The sequence below is a fragment of the Eurytemora carolleeae genome, unplaced genomic scaffold (genome assembly GCF_000591075.1).
Source record: "Eurytemora carolleeae unplaced genomic scaffold, Eaff_2.0 scaffold45, whole genome shotgun sequence".
In the NCBI taxonomy this organism is placed as follows: Eukaryota; Metazoa; Arthropoda; class Copepoda; order Calanoida; family Temoridae; genus Eurytemora; species Eurytemora carolleeae.
The window spans coordinates 488,699-503,287 of NW_019396182.1; the positions used below are offsets into that span (position 1 = coordinate 488,699).

General features: G+C 31.5%; 1 protein-coding gene across 1 annotated transcript; it reads right to left on the reverse strand.

The window, feature by feature from the left end:
• Positions 1-360: 360 nt before the first annotated feature.
• On the reverse strand, positions 361-11,898 carry LOC111697432 (acetyl-CoA acetyltransferase). The gene is made up of 11 exons (XM_023467454.1): positions 11,485-11,898; positions 9,653-9,713; positions 8,162-8,261; positions 7,489-7,584; positions 6,448-6,579; positions 5,782-5,861; positions 4,149-4,274; positions 3,801-3,907; positions 3,310-3,438; positions 1,810-1,946; positions 361-648 (listed from the first exon to the last, which is right to left on the reverse strand). The coding sequence occupies exons 1-11, from the start codon at positions 11,525-11,527 to the stop codon at positions 478-480; spliced, it is 1,182 nt and encodes a 393-aa protein (XP_023323222.1). The 5' UTR covers positions 11,528-11,898; the 3' UTR covers positions 361-477.
• Between the last annotated feature and the right edge of the window lie 2,691 nt (positions 11,899-14,589).

Genomic DNA, 14,589 nt, shown 5'->3' on the forward strand with positions numbered 1-14,589 from the left:
ATTTCATCCTAATATTACTGTCAGCAGACTAAATCTCTAATTCAGTCATTTTATACAGACTCTGAAAATTGAAACAATCTTTAATTTCTGTTAAAAATTTATTTAAGATAAATAAAATACATTTGGTAAAAACTACATTAAATGGAATGATTTGTATTAAAAGAAAAACATAAAAACACATGACAACATTTTTATTATTTGGAAGATTTTAAACATTAGGAACATTGGAAGACGACATTAAAAATATAACTCACTGGAAAAAGTAATCGATAGAACTTCTAAAATAGAAAATAAAATAATAAAAACTAACATTTCTAAAATAAACATTTTCAAATTTTAACTATGAGGAAGACATTAAAATTAATTACGGTACTCAGTATAAAAATATTCCAATATCTTTCTGCGGATTTTTACAAACAAGTTGAGCATTCTAGATAATACTATAATCTTCATTGCGCAATGCGCACATTCCACGTCTTAAAGCGCTTCCACACACATTGCAATCCCCATTCCACCGCCGATACAAAGCGCTGCGCATCCTTTTTTAGCGCCGCGCTTCTTAAGCGCATGAACAAGTGTGACAAGTATGCGAGCACCTGAAGCTCCGATCGGATGACCGAGCGCAATAGAACCTCCATTAACGTTCACCTAAACAAAATATATATCAGGTATTAAGAGTGAACAGTAAAGCTAGGATCCAATCATTGAAAGGTTCCCAGCTGCTTTACATTATTTCTTTCTTTGCCAAATTTTAATAAGTTTAAAATTTAAAGACAATATTTGTAAGGAAGAACCCTTCAGCTTAATTAATTTTAAGATTACTAGCCTTAGAGGGCGCTTCGCGCCCATCTTCTAAATTAATTATGAACATGTTCTCTATGTGTACATCGTAAAACAAAACAAAAATAATTCGCGGATTTTCACAAAAAATTTCGTGGATTTTCAAAATTTTCTAAAATTTAATGGAGATCAAATTTTGATGGAGACAAATATTTGAAATTTTGATCATTCATAAACCTTCCCTGGGGTCCCTAGATGTCCCACAAAAAATTTGGGCCCGATCGGTTCAGCCGTTTTTCAAACAGACAGACAAGCCAAATTTATATATAGAATTAGGTCGTCATTAAAATTTCATCCGTTGTGGATAACCCTTTAATTCTTTATATAAGAGAAACATATTAAGCAGTAATTTTGGACTAGCCTGGGAACCCAGCTTTGCCAAGGAACTGAACTTACTCTGTATCATAGCCAACTCACACAAATTTTTAAACCAAGCTTAGAACATTTCCGTAGTTCTACCAAGTTCCCCAATACAAGTTTTAGGTACAGGGTGTCCCAATAAACATGGGAATTTAGTGACGAATTGGATATCGTCTTTTCAAATAATTCTTTGATTTATTATAGTGATACCTACTGAGAAAGCTGTAATCTGTAAGAGTTTCGTCTGCTTTGTTGACATTTTGTTTGTTTATGTTTTGAATGCATATAAGGGTGTACTTTGTTAAACAAGAAAATTGCAGTATACAAACAGAGTAAACTTGTCCGTCTTCACTGTTCATCTTGCGGAGACATAATAGACACATCTTTACAGTCTTTTACCCTTTTCATAAAATAAACTCTAACAGACATAATAATATTATGGCTTTTGAAATTAGATATTACAATGCTAATTCATAACAAAGACGATATCCGATTCGTCACTGAATTCCCATGTTTTTTTGGGACACCCTGCATATCAGTCCAGGGGTTCATGAACTTTAATTGAACATAAAAAAAGAGATTACTACTTTATATATTTGAATAAGTTACCTTGTCCTCTTGAACTCCCAGCTCCCTCTGAACAGCAAGCGCCTGGGCGGCAAATGCCTCGTTTAGTTCAAATAGATCTACATCTTCAATATTCCAGTGCGCCTTAGCCAAAGCGCTTCTTACTGCTGGCACAGGCCCTAGTTTGTGTAAATATGATTTAATAATAAAAAGATATATAATAATATTAATGGGGGAATAGGATTTCTGTACATTTTGCTATTAAAAGGGACTGAAAGCGTAATATCAAGTAAGATAAAAAACGATCTTTTCTAACACATTATTAATCAGATAAAGGTTTCAAGGGAACCGTTGTGAATCGGGCATTGTTATCTTTGCATGTAGGGTTGGGCGTTGGCATAAAAAAATCAGCAAAAAAAAAACACACAAAATAACCAATAAAACCATTTGTAAGTGGACTTTTATGGGTTGTATTGTTTTTTTTTTTGAATTTTTCTAATCATTGCCTTTCCCTCATCTTATATTGATAAAACTCATCAAAAAAATAAGGTCTACTATTAACTGTATTGATTTTTAGGACAAATTTATTCTTTTCTAAAGAGTTTAAAAATATCTTGCGATAGAATAAGGATATGAAATCCCTTTATCATTTTATGTGTGAGTGATCCGAAGATTTTCGGTATTTACAGTGGTCTTCCTTCCTAAACAGATAAATATCTACCGAAATATGTTTCTAAGTGAGAAAATAGAAGTAGTCTGAAATTAATAGAACTAAAAACTAAATTTCAGTACTCTCCTGATCAAGAATGGAGGTGATATTATTGTATTTGAAGAGTATTTTTATATGACTAGCTGAAGTGCCCGGTATTGTCAGTGGAATTTATAAAAAAAATATTCTAAATTCGATTTTTTTTTAGCCTGAGTGTCTACAAAAAAATTAAGCCCATTCGGTTCAGCCGTTTGGCCAGTCAGAACATTATATATGAATGTCTTGTTTTATTTTATAGATTATTAATTATATAGCCTATTATTACAGCAATATTATTATTTTTCATATAAAGTTCACTTATTACTTAAATAGCACGAATTTTAGTAGCTTTCAACTACTTTCAAGTTGAAAAACCCATAAAGCCCCAAAAAACCCAATAAAACCCACTTCGCTGTTTTTTTAAACCCGGGTTTATTCCAACCCTGGAAGGGTCACTTGAAATTATGCTTACAGTGCCTTAAATGTAGATATCCATCAACAGATTTCTATTATTATTGTTATTTTAATAAAACCAGTTCATAGCAGTCCTAATAAGTAGCACAACAGGAGTGTACACTGTACATTCCCCTCTCCTCCCAGAAGTTAGAGATGTTATGAAGTTAAAAAAAGGGGTTTTTTCCCCTGTTGCGGGAAAAATAAATGATTTTTATTGGGAAATAACAAGATTTTGGGGGAAAAGTAACAACTAGGATAAAAAACTTGGCAATTTATTTTCAATTTATCTTTTCTCTCACAAAAGTAGTGTAATTCTTAAACACTGCCGATTTTTTTACCTGTTCCCATTAGCGCTGGTTCCACACCAGCTGTTGCGGACGAAACTATTCTACAAAATGGCGTCAAACCACGTGCACTGGCATCAGCTGATGACATTAACAGTACAACAGCAGCACCGTCGTTAATCCCTGCAGTTAATTGCAAATTTGATTAATTGAAGACGATACCATTGTTAAATTATGACAGCTCATTTTATAAAAGAAATCACAAGTAAAAAACCAATGATATCTAGATAAAAGGGAATATCTCATCTATCATTGATCAAACAAAGGGTTAAAGGGTTCCCTTGTAAATCGAATTTGTCACTCTATTAATGGAGGGTCACATAAGTCCTTTAAGTAGTGGAATATTTAATGCAAATATATTTAAGATTAGAAAGATGTGACTTAATATTCTTCAGAGAAATTTCATGGATAACCTAAAAACTCTTTTGAGACATTTAAAAATGTATAGGAAGTATAATGTTTGATGAAATGTATGAATGTTCTACCTGAAGCGTTCCCAGCGGTTACTGTGCCCGAGGCGTCCTTGATAAAGGCTGGACGAAGCTTTGATAAACTCTCAACAGATGTCTCAGGACGGGGAAATTCATCTTCACTGAAACGAGCATTTTTTATCTCCAATTTCACAACAAAAATTTTTTAACTACAGTAACATTTTTATGATAATTTTGATGCCTAATATAATTAAAAATTATTAGTATTCTAAAATGTGGTGCATTGTTGTAGGAATTTAATGTTTAGTGTCAATTACTTAATTAATTAATTATTTAAAAAGTAAATGATGGGTCAAAACAAGATAAGGAATAAAAAATATTTGAAATATAATACGAACTAACCTAACGATAGTTGGACCCTTCCTGCCTGGAACAGAAACTGGAACAATCTCTTCCTTAAATGTTCCAGCAGCTATGGCTTGACCGGCCTTTTCTTGGGACTTGGCGGCCAACTCATCCTGCTCAGCCCTGAACATTCACTACTCAGTCAACCAATCAGAGTTTTAGGGACTTCCTACTAGCCCCATATAATGCCCAAGCTGATCTTACAAAATCAGGAAAGAGATATGTATGGACTTGTAGCTTTGTGATAGGTAAATACAAAGTACAAGGAAATTGCGTTTAATTTAAGTTGCTATTTTCATAGTGTTTTTTTTATATTTTTAGCTGAGACCTATCACAATGAGACACCCGACATTCTGCCAGATCGATAGGCATAACTTCTAACCATTATAATCACATTCAACTAGTTCAAGATTCAATGACCCTGTCGTTGCAATTCATAACGGTACCCTTTAAAACCTTTATCTGATCAATCATGTGATCGATTTTGTCGTTTTACTAACTTAAAGGGAGTGTTCGCGAAAAATGAAAGGGGGTATAGGCTGATGACGAATTTAATCGATATTATGACATACAATTGTCGAATTCAGTTTGATGTATTCGTATATAGTTGATTTTCATATTTTTTTTATTTTTTATGATCGAGAGTTACTTCAGAAAACATTCATTTCTGTTTCGAGGATTTTTAAAAACAAGGACGAAAATCCAGCCGCAGTCGTGAAAACAAGTTGTAAGCGAAATAGTAATACATTTTTTTTAATATTATGAAACATCAACTTTAGACGAATGCATCGAATTGCATTTGACAATTGTATGTTGTAATGAATAAATGAGTAGTTTTAAATACAATTAAATTATTTACGATCTGAGTGAAATAATGCAACAACGTGAATGTAAATGGACGCTACGTTCTTGAGTGTTCGACGTTTTAAACGTTTTCTCCTCAAGGACGCAACATATAGAAGAAAAGTTGGTAGAGATCAAGATCGAATTACCCCATTTTATTTTTGGCGAAAATGCCATTTAAAGTGAATTCCAAAAATGTCATCAACTTTTTCTCTGGAAAGAAATCCACAAGTAATTTTTACAGAAAACAACAAACTTTTCAGAGAGAAATCATGGATATAGATATCTCATTCATTATAGACCAGTTGCAAATAGGACATGCCTCTCTTGATATGAAATCATAATATTCATTAATACCAAATATGTTACCAACCTTGTGATACCAAATATGACCTTGTGATACCAAATATGTTACCAACCTTGTGATACAAAATATGTTACCAACCTTGTGATACCAAATATGTTACTAATCTTGTGATACCGAATTTGCTTGCCAACCTTGTGATACCAAATATGTTACCAACCTCTTGTGATACCGAATTTGCTTGCCAACCTTGTGATACCAAATATGTTACCAACCTTGTGATACCAAATATGTTACCAATCTTGTGATACCAAATATGTTACAAACCTTGTGATACCAAATATGTTACCAACCTTGTGATACCAAATATGTTACCAACCTTGTGATACCAAATATGTTACCAACCTTGTGATACCAAATATGTTACAAACCTTGTGATACCAAATATGTTACCAACCTTGTGATACCAAATATGTTACCAACCTTGTGATACCGAATTTGCTTGCCACATTCTCTGCAGTAATGCCCATGTGGTAAAGGTGGAAGGCATCGGTTAATCCATCCTACAAATAAAAATAAAAAATAAAATTAAGTATTTCTATCATTTACTTTTTGCGAAACAATTTCATTATTTAATAATATACTAGATGAAATATATAAAATACTAAGAGAAAAATAAGATCTGCTACAGGCTGACTTAATAGTTTATGGCTGTTTTAGGAGGGGTTCCCGTAAATTAAATTGATATCCAAACTTTCCATTGAAGCCAACCCACCTTGAGTTAATAAATCTCCAAATCTTTCCAAGTATCCAGGCCACCCTGAGTAAATATTTAAATATATCTCCAAACCTTCCCTAGTATCCAACCCACTCTAAGAAAATATATCTCCAAACCTTCCCTAGTATCCAACCCACTCTAAGATAATATATCTCCAAACCTTTCCTAGTATCCAATTCCAAACCACCCTGAATAAATAAATCTTCAAACCTTCCCTAGTATCCAACCCATCCTGAGTAAATAAAAAAATATATCTCCAAATATTCCCTAGTATACAAACCACCCTGACTAAATACATCTTCGAACCTTCCCTAGTATCCAACCTACCTTGAGTAAATATATCTTCAAACCTTTCCCAGTATCTAACCTACCTTGAGTAAAGTATCCTCCATTGAAACATCTCCGAACTTGACTCCGGGTCTAGCATGAATACAGTGCCGACTACAGCTCATGGACTCCATCCCTCCGGCAAATACGATCTTGTTGTCTCCGGTCTGGATACTCTAAACAAAAGTAAATTTGTTGATTAAAAACCATGTCAAACTTGCCATTAAATTATGTTCTTTCCTTTACTGCTTCCCTTGCCTCCACCTACAGTTATAGCCAGAAAACTCCAAAATAGGAAGACATCTTTGTAGCAATACTTGAGTGTTTTTGATGTTGTTAGAAAGCAAATAGTTTTACTAGAAACGTATTAAATCACAAATCAAGTAAAATGGGTCTGTTACAACTGAACAATTTCTGTTTCCCAGGCTTATTGGACTATCTAATGTCATAATTTAAGTTTGAAAGTCATCTTTCTACTCCAGAGTTTTATGGTTTCACTGTATAAACAACAGTTGAAAAAATGTTCTTTTCACTTTTCACATATGAATATATTTTTAGATATCAATATATTTCCCATATGAATATATTTCCAAAAATGCAATTTTATTGGTCAACTTATTTACTTCAGCGCATTTAAAGAAAAACTATATATCTGTCCGTCTACGATTTTATAAGCTTTGACTCGAGCCGTAATTCCTTAGACCCAGGTTTAAGGCTCAATCTTAGACCCAACTTGTGATTCAGTTGACGAAAGCGTGTGTCATGTGAACGAGAGCTGCCAGTTCTTAGGCTCGACTTAAAAAATTATTCCTATAAAAATAAAACTGCCCTTGGTTGGCTATAGTGGAGAATTAGTGTACATGTTGAGTCTTATTCTAATTGAATCCGCCACGTCAAACCATGAAAATCCGCCAAATACAATATTAAACCGATTTAAAAAACCCAAATCTGTGGAAAATTTAGTTGCAACTTAAATTCGAAAGCTTTCTTCCCAAATTTTTTATTCGCGGGCTCTGGATAAACATCCTCCCAAGTCCCAACTCCGTCTTCCAAAATAAAATAAAAAATGAGCTATAATAAATCACCTGGGCTGCCAACGCCACAGCTCGGAGTCCTGACCCACAGACCATGTTGACCCCCATAGCTGGCACAGTGTCAGGTAAACCAGCATTCCTACTAGCCTAAATCAATTAGTCTACAAATATTAAATATATATAAAAATTTAACGTTTCGTCAATTAATCGATTGATCTATTTATCAATTCATCAATTCATCAATCCATCAATTCATCAATCCATCAATTCATCAATCCATCAATTAATCAATCCATCAATTAATCAATCCATCAATTAATCAATCCATCAATTAATCAATCCATCAATTAATCAATCCAAAAATTAATCAATCCATCAATTAATCAATCCATCAATTAATAAACCCATCAATTAATCAATCCATCAATTAATCAACCCATTAATCAATCCATCAATTAATCAATCCATCAATTAATCAATCCATCAATTAATCAATCCATCAATTAATCAATCCATCAATTAATCAATTCATCAATTAATCAACCCATCAATTAATCAACCCATCAATTAATCAATCATTGAATTAATAAATCCATCAATTAATCAATCCATCAATTAATCAATCCATCAATTAATCAATCCATCAATCAATCAAGATAATAAAAAATATTACATATGTATTACGCGTATAATTAATTAGTAAATTCATAAACATATTTCAAACCTGTCTTGCTGGATTCTGTCCTTGACCTGCCGCTAGAACTTGACCTAGGATGACCTCTGACACATCATTTAATGGTACACCGGTAACATCAAGCAAATCTCTGAGAAAAGTTTAAATGAATCGGCAACATAAATAAAATTCAGGTCACATCATTTAAGTGAATGTCAACCTTCAGAGCCAAAACTATTTCATTAATTTTCAATTTACAAATAATCATTTCGTCTGAGGCAAGTTTTTAAACTAATGAAAAAAGTGTGGCTTAGCAGAAAAAATGCTTTTATTAATATTTAAATTTTTTTTATCATCAATGTAAGAAATGTTAAGATTAGTTATTGTTTGATTAATGTTCATACTGGATCAGAGCAGATGCAAGGTTAGGTTAGGTGATTGATAGATTGACGTTCATTTTTGATCAGAGAAGATTTAAGAATTAGAATAAGATTAGTGATTGATTGCTTAGTATTTCTACTTGATCATAGCAGATACAAGGACTCGAATAGGATTAGTGATTGATTAACTGATTAGTATTTCTACATGATCAGAGCAGATAAAAGAACTAGAATAGGATTAGTGATTGATTGATTAGTATTCCAATTTGATCAGAGCAGATATAAGGACTAGAATAGGATTATTGATTGATTGATTAGTATTCCAATTTGATCAGAGCAGACATAAGAACTAGAATAGGATTAGTAACTGATTGATTAGTATTTATACTTGATCAGAGCAGATATAAGAACTAGAATAGGATTAGTGATTGATTGATTAGTATTCAAATTTGATCAGAGCAGACATAAGAACTAGAATAGGATTAGTAACTGATTGATTAGTATCTATACTTGATCAGAGCAGATATAAGGACAAGAATAGTATTAGTGATTGATTGATTAGTATTCCTACTTGATCTGAGCTGAAAACTTTAGAATGGTGGATATCGGGATTAATGCTTAATCCACTCTTTTTCTTAATCTCGAGATTAAATATTGCTTGTTCTCCTCTCATTTTTAATCTCCAGATTAATTATCCGATCAGGATTAAGGATATCCCATTCTAAAGTTTTCAGCTCAGAGCAGATATAAGAACTAGAATAGGAATAGTGATTAATTGACTATTATTCATACTTGATCAGAGCAGGTATAAGAACTAGAATATGATTAGTGATTGATTGATTAGTATTCCTACTTCATCCGAGCAGGTATAAGAACTAGAATAGGATTAGTGATTGATTGATTATTATTTCTACATGATCAGAGCAGACATAAGAACTAGAATAGGATTAGTGATTGATTGGTTAGTATTCCAATTTGATCAGAGCAGATATAAGGACTAGAATAGGACTAGTGATTGATTGATTAGTATTTCTACATGATCAGAGCAGATATAAACACTAGAATAGGATTAGTGATTGATTGATTAGTATTCCTACTTGATCCGAGCAGATATAAACACTAGAATATGATTAGTAATTTATTGATTTATTAGTTTTCATACTTGATCAGAGCAGATGCAAGGTCATGCGCAGGAACAGTTGCCAATCCACCATTAAAGTTTCCTAAATATATGTTGGTGTAAAATTCACCAGTTTTTAACATTTTTTTCTTTCCACAAAATTGGTCCCCAATTTAAAGTCACTATAATTTCAAGTAATCCATTAAAAAAAATGTCATGACCGATTTAAAACGTTAAATTTTTATATGAACAACAGTAAGAATATGTTGTATATTTATTATCCGTATTAGTAATGAATTATATGAACAACAGTAAGGATATGTTGTATATTTATTATCCGTATTAGTAATGAATTATATGAACAACAGTATGGATAGGTCGTATATTTATTATCCGTATTAGTAATGAATTATATGAACATCAGTTATATTTATTATCCGTATTAGTAATGAATTATATGAACATCAGTATGGATATGTCGAATATTTATTATCCGTATTAGTAATGAATTATATGAACAACAGTATGGATATGTCGTATATTTATTATCCGTATTAGTAATGAATTATATAAATAACAGTAAAAATGTGTCGTATATTTATTATCCGTATTAGTAATGAATTATATGGGCAACAGTATGGCTATGTCGTTTATTTATTATCCGTATTAGTAATGAATTATATGAACAACAGTATGGATATGTCGTATATTTATTATCCGTATTAGTAATGAATTATATGAACAGTAAGGATATGTCGTATATTTATTATCTGTATTAGTAATGAATTATATGAATAACAGTAGGGATATGTGGTACATTTATTATCCTTATTAATAATGAATTATATGAATAACAGTAACGATGTGTCGTATATTTATTATCCATATTAGTAAAAAATTATGTGAACAGTAAGGATATGTCGTTTATTTATTATCCATATTAGTAATGAATTATATGAACAACAGCAAGGATATGTCGTATATTTATTATCCGTATTAGTAATGAATTATATGAATAACAGTAACGATGTGTCGTATATTTATTATCCATATCAGTAAAGAATTATGTGAACAACAGTAAGGATATGTCGTTTATTTATTATCCATATTAGTAATGAATTATATGAACAACAGCAAGGATATGTCGTATATTTATTATCCGTATTAGTAATGAATTATGGGAACAACAGTAAGGATATGTCGTTTATTTATTATCCTTATTAGTATTGAATTATACGAACAACAGCAAGGATATGTCGTATATTTATTATCCGTATTAGTAATGAATTATGACCAGTATCTTTCATCTCTACTACAGAAATCCTTAAAATTAAATTGTGTGGAAAACCAAAATTGTAAATTATCAAATATCGGACAGAAATACAAGGACGTTTTAGCTGAGACAGGGTTTTTAACCTTGTCTCAGCTAAAATGATTAAAAATGAATTAAGTACACCCCTCTGTAGGACTAATTGAAATTATTACGTCATAAGTCCCCTCAATAGACCTGAACTAAGTTTACAATTTTTCCAACATATTTATTTGAAATCAAGAAATAAATACTTGAAGTCAAGAGCTGTAAATATATCCAAGAATTAGGTTTGAGAAATAAAATGTCTCGATTTTTCTTTCTTACTGAAGATACTCATTCAGCGGGCTATCCCCCACCCCATATCAAATAAATTTTCCCACAGAAGTTAAATGTGTAATGCGGAGCGTGCATTTTTTTAAGGGGTTTATTAAAATAAAATTTTTATGGATTTTTTATGTCCAATTTTTCATTTTTCCAACCCAAATCATCAAAAATGCCCCCCGCCCCCCACAGGTGAAATTCTGAAAAATAAACACCCCTGTAGGCTGTACTCAGTACTTACCAATTGGAGTACGCTTAGCGGCAACAATAACTACGTCGGACATCTTGGAAATCTGAAATATTAAATATTCACAAATGTAGAATGTAGATAATACAAAGAAAGTAAATTTAGTAAATTTTGTTGAGGTATAATATATTAGATAAGAAGAAAATATGTAGATTAGTTTTAGTATTGTCGACTAGATAAAGTTTAATGCAAAATCAAATTAAGTTTTGTAAATCCAAACATAAAATTGATATCAAAAAATTTAATCAAATCAGACTCTTAGGGAATCCCTACTAAGCGGATTATTATTGAGTATTTTTTTCGAGAATACTCTCCTATAAAAATATTCTTAAAAGAAACAAAAATTTTGTCTTTGTACACTGTTAAGACCTTTAATTCATTCAATTAATAAAAATAAAACATTTTGAGTTGTTGGAAAAATAATGATTTATACAAAAATCGTGAATTGAATATATATTTGAAACTTTAGAGTTTAAATGCATAAATATTTTGCAATTTACTCGTTAATCTGAATAAATCTTTAATTATTAAGAACTTTGAAATTTCTGTATTTCTTTTCAAGTTTACAAGAAATATGGTATATCCCTTGAAAGCTGTCTCTGATCAAATGTGAATTAGATTTTCATGTTTTTGTGTTTCTTATCTGTTTGTTTTCTTCTGTGGTTTCTCTGCGAAAGTAACTTGGGCATTTCTTGCTTAAAAGAAGCAATGAAAAAACTTTAAGGAATAAAAACTGTTCGATTGATCAAAATAAATCGGACAATACCATCTTTGTATGGAGGGTCACTTGAAATTACGCTAACAGTCCCTTTAAAGGATTAAAATTACTGTTCACAAGTAAATCATGAAGTTTCCTTAAAAGATCAAGAAAGAGGCGGTAACTCCGCAAACAGTTTAATCGCGTAGCATTCAGAACTTTTATTGATACGTTTCCTCCATAAATAGAATGAACAATACACATTGAAAAGAGATTAAAGATATTTGATAATCATCTGATGAAGATATTTACGACACATATCCATTATTCTTAGCCCAGAGCTTCACCATACCATTCAACCGCTTCAGAAAGGACTCCCTTAAAATAAGAAAAAATTAAATCTTAAACCAAAAAAATCTGAAACCGTCAATATAGAATAAATAAAAATCTGAAATCGTCAACATAGAATAAATAAAAATCTGAAACCGTCAACATAGAATAAATAAAATCTGAAACCGTCAACATAGAATAAATAAAAATCTGAAACCGTCAACATAGAATAAATTAAATCTGAAACCGTCAACAAAGAATAAATAAAAATCTGAAACCGTCAACAAAGAATAAATAAAAATCTGAAACCGTCAACAAAGAATAAATAAAAATCTGAAAATGTCAACATAGAATAAATAAAATCTGAAACCGTCAACAAAGAATAAATAAAAATCTGAAACCGTCAACATAGAATAAATAAAAATCTGAAACTCGTCACCATAGAATAAATAAAAATCTGAAACCGTCAAAATAGAATAAATAAAAATCTGAAAGCGTCAACATAGAATAAATCAAAATCTGAAACCCTAAACATGGAATAAATCAAAATCTGAAACCGTCAACAATCAACATAGGTGGATATGACACATCTTTATTAGACAGTTTTAATTCTAAAAATAATCCCCCCTCACAACTTGAAAATTTCCAATCGGGAGGGGGGGGGAAGGTTAAAGGGTTAGAAGAATGCAGTAAACTATCTCATGTTTACATTCTAAAGAAACTTTTTAAAGAAAATATTGCCCGATTCACAATGGTACTCCTCATCTGAAGTTATCCTTATATTTTTGTTATTGTCTTACAAATATGAATTAGCTCAATTTACTTCCTTGTCTCTGCTGCATAAATCAAACATGAAGTTTATATTGAACTGAAATAAACCTTCATCATCTTTGCCCATTGTGAATCAGACCTGCAACTATTTCAATGGAGAGTCACTTGAAAATACGTTTTCATTCATTTTCTGTCACGTCTGCCAATATTTTGTTGATCTGTTAACTATAATTCTGAAATAGTCCCTTTAACAGAGAATCCCAAATTAGAAATTATCAATAGCGTGCCCCATTGTTCAGTCCGACTTTACACAAATAACTCTCAGGCTAATATTGTTCTCTATGATGTCAGCTATTACAAGAATGTTATTCATTTTATATACTATTTTCTTCGTAATTGTCTGAAGAGATCAAATCCGTTGAAAATTTAAAAAATTGACTGAATTAGACCAAAAAAACGTCAAAAATACTAGTTTTAAAGAAAAGTACAATTTGAGGTTTTATATCCTAACGCAGACAATTTATAGAAATTTTAAAAACTTCAATGGATTTAATCTTTTTAGACAATTAAGAAGAAATTATATATGACATGATAAATTCAAGAAATATTTTTTTTTGAGCTATGTAGACTTTTATGCGATCTGCACAGGCCTTGGAGGACCACTTATCATAGGTTGGAAAAAAAATATATATCCTGTGAAAACTGACACCATAGAGAACAATATTAGCCTGAGAGTTATTTGTGAGACATAATTTCTATATTTTGTTGCAAAATGGGGCAGCCTTATTATTAGCCTTCAGAAAAACAAGGCTATCTTCATAATCTTAGCTCAAACAAAGGTGCAATTGTTAATCGGACCCAGAACTCAATTGACAAAGTTAACATTCCCTTTAAATACCTGTCAGTGTAATTCCACATTCGGAACAACGGCTCCGTAGTCAGAGGTTTGGATTTTCCTGTAAACAATAATAAAATCAGATTGTTGCCAATTACTCTTTCACAACGTTGCACGTTGTAGCTTTGAAATCCCCGTGACTAGGGCTACTGTATTTTTTTTAAAGTCGCACCAAATCTCCTGGTAACACTCAAATTAGGCCCAGTTAGTTGTTTATTTAACATTTGTAGCTCTCTTTATTTTCATAATTTCTGATTTTCGACCTCTCCAACTTAATGAATCGAAGAAGGGTCGCTGAACTACCTACCTCCACGGTTTAACTTCTTCTCAAAAGCTCCTTGGCTCAAATCCTGAATCTTGAAATTTGAATTACTGATTCAGAGGCCGAATTGAAAGAATTTGAGCC

What these genes read in the sequence shown, in the direction of transcription:
- LOC111697432 (XM_023467454.1), bottom strand. Translation starts at nt 11,527, where the DNA reads ATGTCCGACGTAGTTATTGTTGCCGCTAAGCGTACTCCAATTG. An exon ending in CTTGCATCTGCTCTGATCAA is followed by an intron (nt 8,262 to 9,652) that starts GTATGAAAACTA and finishes AACTTTTCTCAG; the next exon opens with AGATTTGCTTGATGTTACCG. An exon ending in AGCAAATTCGGTATCACAAG is followed by an intron (nt 4,275 to 5,781) that starts GTTGGTAACATA and finishes GTGAATGTTCAG; the next exon opens with GGCTGAGCAGGATGAGTTGG.